Below are 9,856 nucleotides of genomic sequence, written 5' to 3' on the forward strand. Positions count from 1 at the left end.
CAGAAGGCCTTGGGGGGTGGCGCTACCCCGGAGGACCTGCAAGGCCCTTTGGGGATGGCCGCGCCATCACCGGTGCATGTTGTGGGTTGCCGGCCACTGTGGGATGGTCGGCCACCACATGTTAACCTTTTTCTTTTTTTTTCTTTCTTTTTTTTAAAAAAAAAATTGAGTTTTGAAAAAATTAGAAATTAAATGAAATTTTTAGTAATTTCAGGTCAATTTCAATTATAAAATATGTGTTGCTACCAAACTAAATAATATGAATAATCATTCAATTCCAACATCTTTTACTCTCAGTAATACCTATTCATTTTCCAAATGGAATATCCATTCCGCAAACCAAACGGGGTCTAATGTTATATCACACTAACATTCCACTACTATCCCACTATTCTGATGGTATACTGCCAAATATACCTTTGGATGGGCCCTTGTAGAGAAAAATAAATAAATAAATTAACGATAGATTCACATTGCCACATCAATATAGTGAAATAATAATAATGAGATACTAGTGCGATATATAGCATTACTCATTTTAGAGATTTTAGATGGGTAGAAGCTAAAGTGCAATTGCGCTTGTAGAACAAGTTCGGTAGTAGACTTTCTTCCTCCCATAGTGCTGTGTGTATGAAATGGAAATTAAGAAAACAAAGAACAATTGAACAAATTAAAAAAATTAAAAATAAAATAAAAGGAGAAGATTCTATGATTGCCTCTCCTCCCTCTTTAACAAATCAGCGCCTTACCATTGACTGAAATGACAAAATTACAGAAAACAAACCTGTAATGACTGACAGACAGGACAGCTTATGAGTTCTCCCATCACCAGGGCCAGTCTGAATAGCTACAGTTTTCATTATTAAGCAGCCAGTATAAAACCAACTAGTTCAATTGCTCTGGGAAAATACAACAATCTAAATTTACAAATTCTAATCAGGGGGTGTCATGCCTCCAGTTTGGTTATGCCATAAGCACAATTTCACCTCGTGAACCTGTCAAGAATGGAAATAGAGTTAAAGAAAGTGGAAAGTTTATGGCAAAAGCACTGAAAAATCAGGACTTTGGATGTTACATTTCTCAAAAATCTCTTTCGCCAACTGCAACAGCGAATCTGTGTCTTCAGCTATCTCTGAAATCCTCTCTGCCTCCTTAACTGCTTCAGCTGCCACAAAAGATTTGTTTTCGGCTTCAGCAATCTTGTAGGCAGCAGCCTCCGCTGCTTCTTCTACTGTATCACCAGCCTTTGCGGTGGGTGTCCCGGGTGTCCCAGATGAGGCATCACTTTTCATCTTGTAGCAGTTTTGGACCTGCATTTTGATCATAAGATAATTCAACTTCATATATTTAACCATTTTAGGTTACCCTAGCGGTAATAGGGCCATGGTCTTCCCTTCTGCTATAACGACTTGTTTCCATTTCTAATATCATCAGTGCCCCCCGACCTGATTGGTCGGCTTCTGACACGTCTCAGGTTAGATGTCGGTTGTAGGTGCCATTTTTCAGCTGCTGACCCAACTTAACATCTTTATATAAATCCTTTCTTTTCAGAAGACCTAGCACACCTCAAACTCTCACAGGTGCTTTCCCTCTCTTTTCGTTCCCTCTGTTCCCTCAATCTCTCTGATTCCTCTATTTCTTTAAAGTCCAAACCCTTGTCAGTGCAGCCCAGCTCGGCACCCCCCTGAGGTGCAGGTCAGCTCAGAAGGAAACTCAGACTTGCAACCTCCGTCAGGTTGAAAGTCGGAGGGTAGGCATTTCCAACCTGATTGAGTCGATGCCCACCGCTACTAGTGGATGTTATTCAATACATGGAACACTGCATAGACCAAAAAAAAAAAAAAAACACAAACTTCTCACCATACATAGCAATTCTCCATCCACTTGTGCAACATGCACTTGCTCCCTACTTCCGGTAAGTAAGGGTCACAACAATGGGGGTTTAACGATAACAAATGAATATAAATAGTCCAAAATTTATGTTCATAACCTTGATATTCAATTTGTTTGGGTAAACTAGTTCTCATCCTATATTTCGTAACAATAACTTGTGAAAACAAGTTTCACAACGCAATCTCTAGCTCTTAGTTCCCAAGACCTGAGAGGAACTTGAATGACTAGGAAATAATGACGACCCAAATCTTCTCAAGTTCCTCATTGATCTTCAGAAATAATAAGTGTTCATAATGAAGGAACCAAGTAAATAAGCCTAGTTAGCTGGGCACTGAAGCAAATGAATAGCTTGGTCTTGCAATAGATCAGTTCTTAAGGGATGAAAAGTAAATTAAAGCAGTCATATTGACCAAATGGCAAATCCAACATTACATTACACTTTGAGCACAATGCACTAGAAGTATACACCAGCCAATTTGAAATTGTATTGTTTATATATATATATATATATAATGTCAGCCAGCAAGAGAAATATTCATGGTGTAGAATAATTAATGAATAATCTGCATTGAAAAGCATAAACCCAATCACCTTTTCAAGTTTGTCTTGTGCAACCAGCCTTCTCAACCTTGTACTTAACAACCTCCTAAAATTCTGTGGAACCTCATGCCTTTGCTGCCATAATATCAAGGAAAAAGGACATTCATCATTTCTCCCAAACTTAACAAGCGGAGTAATGGTGATTAAAATGTGACATAGAAGCTACAGAATATTAACACCTCCTCCCAACAGCAGGTTCTTATGCGTTACTCACCCATCCACCGCTAGGAACGCCAGTTCCCATTTGTCTTGCATGTGTTAAGCATGAATTTTACATGTTTTCAGAAATTAATTTTTTTTTAACCTGAATTAAAGAGAAAATGTTCAGTGGTACTTAGACCTGAGATTTTCTAAAATCAAAATTTTCTTTAAGTTTTCGTGCAAACTTTGGAGTTGGATATGTTGTGTACCAGTGAAATTCAATTCTATTTTGAAACTTGAGTTTAATGAGAGAAAATATAGCAGCTGCCTCTATTCATTTCCTTTTGTCATAAGCCTACATAAAGTTTTGGCATCAGCAGAATCTTAGAGATATTTCTTTGTAAACCAAATTAATAAGTTCCTCCATGATGTATTAACTAACAATGATATACAGGGGAAAAATGAATCATACCTCAATAAAGCTAACAATTTTACCAGTCTCCAGTCCATTTGGCTCTTTCGAGGTTGAAAGTGCTTCAAAAATCATTTCATTGTACCTGGTCACAAATGATGGAATATGTTAAACATAACATGAAAACGATTGAGAAAAGTGAAGCTAAAAACATAATAGGGGAATGTAAGGCTCTTGGGAATTATTGAAAGTTGGAACAAGACACTGCATACCAACTGTAGACATATAAGGAAGTCTTTCTGTTTTATGACTTTGTGCATGGGTTTCATATATCATGAGTTACCACTTAAATTGTTTTGAGAAAAACAAAAGGAAAATTCTTTCTAATTTTCATCAACATATTTTCTGAAATGAGACCTCTTGGTGATTACTTGCACAGGATTCCTCTGATCCTTAAAAAGGTGTGACTGATAGATGGGCTTGAATGGATGGGAAATATAGAGTACAACTTGTGACTGAGTCTAAACAAACATCATCATCATATATTATTCTAGGAAGAGGATGTAAATAAGCCCACGGAATGCAAAGCAAACCCGGATCATGCCATTCTGTACAATTGCATCAATGTGCAAATTTACCACATAACACATCCACAGTACACACAACAATTAGCTACAGGCCTTTCATTCGTGCCTCATTTATAATTATTTTCATTGAATAGAGGTTCTTTCAATTGGGATATTTAACAAAGCACGTCATGAATCCATGCACATTAATTGCGGGCAAGAGACCACATAGGTTCTTAAAGTGAGGGATCAAGATATAATAACTCTTGTCCATATAGAAGTTACATACATAACTATTTCAAAACACTGAATGCAGCAAGTTATTTTTGGAAAACTGATGACAAACAACCTTATATGCTTAAAGGAAGGACTGTCTTATAGTTTTAAGCAAATGGTTGCCATCTCATATCTACCGGTCAATTGAAACAAGAGTCTTTGGCTTCAAGATACATTTACTGCATACCCTTTCCCCCCGACTTGTTAACCAACCATCCTATCACAATGCTTGCAGGAATTTATAAGATTCTAAAAGGCTGTCTTCTTCCATATTGCAAACCCGTGTTTCCCACTCATCATTCCTCACCTTTTGACATTCAGAAAAATTCCAATCACTCAGCAGATATGCAAATATATGCAGTGAAAACTTCATAGTATACCATACAGCATCATGGAGTTACCTGCATAATTTTTTGGATACGAAAATAAAAGGCATAAGAAACTTATTGGCAGCAAAGGAAAGAGAAAACTAGGTGCCATACCTTGAAGCATTTTTTCCATCCATTAAGCTCTTTGAAGAATCATCCATATTTGGATCAGCCACAGCATCGTGTGCAACTGGAGCTGCAGTGGGGGTCTGTGCAATGGATGATGGAGTAGCGGGAGCCTCCTGGTTAAGTTTTGTTTTTGGTGTCCGTGATTTTTCCCGGGGACCTTGGCCATTGGCGCTAACACTCAAATTCCTCCATTTATCCTATTCAAGCAGAAAACAATGAGAGCATATAGCACACACAAAATATTTGCCGCAATAAATACATGTTGTGATACCACATTAGTGGCATCTACTCCCCCCCACACCCCTTCCTTTTAAATCATGAAATGAAGCTTCATTCAAGTTAGGGGTGAAAAGGCAGTTGCGGTTAGTAAAATTTAACCGCCTAGCCTCCGCTAACCACTAGGCGGTTAACCGCATCCAGATAACCGCTTTTTTTGGGCCTTTTATTGGGCTGTTTTTTTTTTTGGCCGGTTTTGGGCTCATTTTGAACGTTTTTTGCTCACTTTAAACAATTTCTTTTTTCCTTTTCATGGCCATTTTAGCATAAAAAATTGCTATATACCAAAATCATTTTTGGTCACCTTCTACTAATCTACACAACATATAATACAAACAAAATTACAACAATTATTGTAAATCATCACTTCACTTGTAGTCTTGTACACAACATACAAATAAATATATATAATAAAACTATATATATTATATGAAATATACAAATAAATATATTATATGAAATATAGATATAATAAAGCTACATATATATTTAAAAAAAGCGGTTAGCGGTTTTCAAAAACCCAGTAACCGCTAACCGCTAATAACCACTTTCAAAAGTAGTTAGTGGTTATAGCGGTTAGCCGTTCTAGATTTTCACCCCTAATTCCAGTGGGTAGTGCAGAAGTTAAATTAACTGAAATGCACAAACAATTACACTATATGGTTGCACTGCGTTCTGAACTATAGCATAACCTCAATGACTCGCTGTAAACTATGGAGTACAGACTTGCCCATCACATAAACTCAATAATGCCCTCAAAATACACAATAGGTGAGGGGGAGGGAACCATGTTGTAACATCTACAATCATTGCGTCAGCAAGAGTCCAGCAGGCAGTGCCTCTGAGGGTTGTAACAACTATGAAGTGAGCTATATCTAAACTTACCGGACGTAGCCAACTGAACAGAAACCAGATCTGATTCTCAATTGCCAGTTCAAGATATGGTTCCTCTCCTTTTGCAACCTCTCCATCAATAAAAATGATTTATAAAACAAGCTTCCATGGCTGGGCTTGTGCAAATTAGCTTCTTCTTTTTTTATTAAGTAAAGGGAGTTCATTAAAAGCACAAGGGCGCAACCAAGTACACTAGAAGTACAAGAGAAACACCCAGCAATCAAGAGTGAGAGACAAAAGAGAACAAAAATAGCATAGCTACAGACATGGAGAAAGGCAGTAGAAGAGATCTACTCAAATACAGATTTAAGAAAACAAGTCCGTAGATCAGTGCTCGTTCTCTCTCAATCATCGAAGTTTCAAGCGTTCCTTTCTCTCCAAATGCACCACATTAAAAAGGAGGAATTGTATTCCAAACAATATTGATATCATTCCGGCCGACCCTTCTATTCCAACTCGCCAAAAGATCCACCACTTGTCTAAGCATAACCCACTCTAGCCCAAACATCTGAAATACCATGATAACTCACAACACCGGTGCTCTCTAACTTGATTCGATGGGCTAATCATCTCATTTAGATTTTATGACCTAGAGGTTTACCATTTTTTCACAGATACAGTAAAAATTTTCAGCCAACACACCTCAAATTCAAGGTTGCATAGCTCATTCATTGGCCAAAAGTAATAGAAAGAGAGAGAGGTTAAGATCCATGATAAATGGGTCGTAATTTATAAAGCAAAAAGGGGAATGAAAGAAAGAAGTTTAAGATTACATCCCAGTCAGTCAGATGTTGCATTGTCGAGAAGAAAAAAATTGAGACTTCACCTTATGTCAATGAACTAAACCAACTTTCTACATGGTCCACATCACTTCCTTACATGTCAAATCCTCTAATAATCATCATGGTGTATTTCCACACTGATCATTAATCATAAGGAAACCCACTAGAAAAAGGGTAAACTTAAATACGAACATTGTGAATGTTGATACAAGTTATGATCAACTAATAGCACTGAAAGGAACTACTTGGTAGCTTATTCAATGAAGAGTAAATCGGTTCCCAGTGATTTTCATAGTCATTACCAGTCAAAAATCTTCAAGCTCAGCATAAAAACTCCCTAAATTAACAACCAACGATGCCAGTTCGATGGTTTTCATATACTATGAAGGCAGGCTATATTACTTGCACAAATCTCTTCTGGGTTCAAATATACAAGGCCAAAATCAAGAACAACATTCATTCCTATAGCTTATGAATCAGAAAGGGACGCTGTTTTCTTGTAGTTACTCAAAATTTGTGGGTTTTGTGGGTTTATCGAAACCTATACAAATCTCTTCTGGGTTCAAATATAAAATTCCAAAATTAAGAATAACATTCAGTACTACAGCTTACGAATCATAAAGACTCGTTCGTTTCTTGTAGTTACTCAAAATTCTGGGTTTTTCGTGTTCATGAAAACCAGCTATGCAAACCCACATACACACATAAACAAATACATACATACTACGTGTAGACAGAGGAAGAGATGGAGAGAAAGACCTTGAGATCAATGTTGGAGCGAGAAGAGAGAAAGGGATTGAACTCAGGGTCTCTCTGGATGTCCTTCCATTTTCCAGTGCCGTGCTTGGCCACTCCCGCGCGTAGCGCTTCTTCTTCCTCCGATGTCCACTTTTGTTTCGGGTTTCCCATGTCTCTCTATCTCTCGCTCTCTCTCGGTGTCCTGCTGCCAAAGCCTACAAACAATTTTCTGTGCTCTGACTCTGGTATCAGTTTGGTTTCCAGGGTTGCTCGTGGCGCTTTCAACGACATTGAACTACCATGACGGCACCGTATTGACCCCTCGTCCTTTTTGCCAATCAAAGCTTGCCATGTCATGGGGGATTAAATCGGATAAATTATGAATATTAGAAGTTGGAATAAAATGACCAGCCAAATTTTCTAACTAAAACTGAATCATATTTTAACTGAATTTTCTAAAATATTTTAACTCTAATTTTTTCTTTTCTTTTTTTTGCACAAAAAAAAAAAAAAAAAAAGGTTATTCCATATAAATAGTCATTCCTAATAATAGCGGCCCAATCAAATAACATAATAGTTATTATATTCCTTGATCTATTAATATGCATCAAATGTGTCCTTATGAGTCCTTAAGAGATAGCTCAATCGACTAGAGATCACGCCTCATGAAGCGGTAGTTACTAATTCGAATCCCCCTTTCCCACTGGTGTGGACATGCTAAAAAAAAAAAGTGTACTTAAGAGTATTATTATCATGGAACTGTACAAATTTCTTAAGCAATACAAGAGTTCTAAATTGTGATACTCAATCATTTTCCTATCCTAATTCCTAAGCTTATTGCAATGCATGAGCCCTCCTGTTGGGGATTGGCCTAATAAGGCCCCTTTGGCAAGCAACACTACAAGCAAGTGAGGACCAATTACGACATGGGCAAAATGCGTACTCGTCTAAGAAATAAATGTATACAAAAGATCCTAATTGGGCCACGTGTACCCTAGCATCCTAATATTTTTATGGCACATGGGAATAATTGCCTAATAGAGTATGGTCTAAATAATAAATTGAAATAAATGTAAAATTGGTCTATGTGATTGACTTAAATTATAAATCACTTTGTCATTAATGGGTAGTTCAATCGGTTGTGGACCACGCCTAATGAAGCGATGGTCACTAGTTCGAATCCCCTTCCCCCTTCTTGTGTGGACATGTAAAAAAAAAAAAAAAAAAAAAAATTGGCTGTGGACCACGCGCGGAGGTCATTAGTTCGAATAAATCACTTTATGTGGTATAACAAATAATTTATAGGTCCCTGTAGTTGGCCTAAATTATAAATCACTTTATGTGGTATAAAAAATAATTTATAGATCCTCAAGGTAGGCCAAAATGACAGTTTACTCTCTAAAATCAATTTTCGTTGAGTAACTTAACGGAATCCGTTACTTTGTCTCATCATACTACTTTAATAAATTAACATAATCTACGATTAATTAAATTGGGTTTGGACCTTGGGCCATGAGGGTGGCTTCGGCCACCCCCAACTGCCCAAGGGCCAAATAAAAAAATAAAAAAATAATAAAAATAAAAATAAATTTCAAATTTTGTTGGCCCTGGCCACCCCAAGGGCCTAGGAGTAGCTTCGGCCACCCTAGAGGAGGTGGCCGGCCACCCTACCTTTTTTTTATTTGATTTTAATTTTAATTGTTTTTTTAAAAAATAATTAATATTTTATTATTTAATTTAAGTGGGACACGTGGCATCATATGGATTGTTGGATAAAAATGAATGGCCATGATTACAAATTAGAGATTCTCCAATTCTCCCAATAATGAAAGGGGATCCTAATCCCTCAAAACAACCATCACACAAGAAAATACTCCATAAAAAAGATGAGGGGCTCCAAGTACACATCATTTTTACACAACCACTTTTTTGTGAATTCCTATGCAATTGCCTTTTTCAACCTAACTCGTAATTGCTTTCTTTCACTTATGTTTAGGGGTGAAAAGGCGGTTGTGGTTAGTAGTTAGTGGCTAAAATTGATAACCACAACTGCTTAGGAGGTTAGTAAATTTTACTAACCGCCTCCGCTAAACGCTAGGCAGTTAACCACCTAGTTAACGGTTAACCGTATCCAAATAACCGTTTTTTTTTTTTTTTTGCCTTTTATTGGCCCGTTTTGGGCTCACTTTAAACGTTTTTTTGCTCACTTTAAACAATTTCCTTTCATGGTCATTTTAGCATTAAAATTAGCTATATACCCAAATCTTTGTTGGTCACATTCTACGAATCTACACAACATATAATACAAATAAAATTACAACAATTATTGTAAATCATCACTTCACTTGTAGTTTTGTACACAACATACAAATAAATATATATAATAAAACTATATATATATATATAAGCGGTCAGCGGTTTTCAAAAACTCGATAACCGCTAACCACTAATCGCCTAGTAGTTAGCGGCGGTTTTCAAAAACTCGATAATCGCTAACCACTAATCGCCTAATAGTTAGCGGTTGGAAGTGGTTAACGGTTCTAAATTTTCACCCCTTTACAAGTTTTATTGGCTTGAAATACGATATATGATCAACTGATTCTTCAATTTATGTCTTCAATTTTTTTTTCTCAGTATTCTCTTTTGGAATTTATTTATTTTGGCTACTTTGAAAATTATTATTTTTCTTAAAACTTTCTCTATAGCTAGTGAACTCATAGGATGTGATTTAAAAAAATAAATAAAAAAATAAATAGCAATTTCAAAACATAATTAATAATA

The 9,856-nt window shown here is 36.6% G+C and overlaps 1 protein-coding gene across 1 annotated transcript; it reads right to left on the reverse strand.

Moving 5' to 3' along the window:
• Window positions 1-661: 661 nt before the first annotated feature.
• LOC132165660 (telomere repeat-binding factor 4-like) lies at window positions 662-7,325 on the reverse strand. The gene is made up of 6 exons (XM_059576313.1): window positions 7,097-7,325; window positions 4,371-4,582; window positions 3,107-3,191; window positions 2,485-2,568; window positions 1,076-1,310; window positions 662-995 (listed from the first exon to the last, which is right to left on the reverse strand). Exons 1-6 carry the CDS (start codon window positions 7,244-7,246, stop codon window positions 964-966), a joined length of 798 nt encoding a protein of 265 aa, XP_059432296.1. The 5' UTR covers window positions 7,247-7,325; the 3' UTR covers window positions 662-963.
• Between the last annotated feature and the right edge of the window lie 2,531 nt (window positions 7,326-9,856).

Source organism: Corylus avellana, chromosome ca11, assembly GCF_901000735.1.
Source record: "Corylus avellana chromosome ca11, CavTom2PMs-1.0".
NCBI classification, from domain to species: Eukaryota; Viridiplantae; Streptophyta; class Magnoliopsida; order Fagales; family Betulaceae; genus Corylus; species Corylus avellana.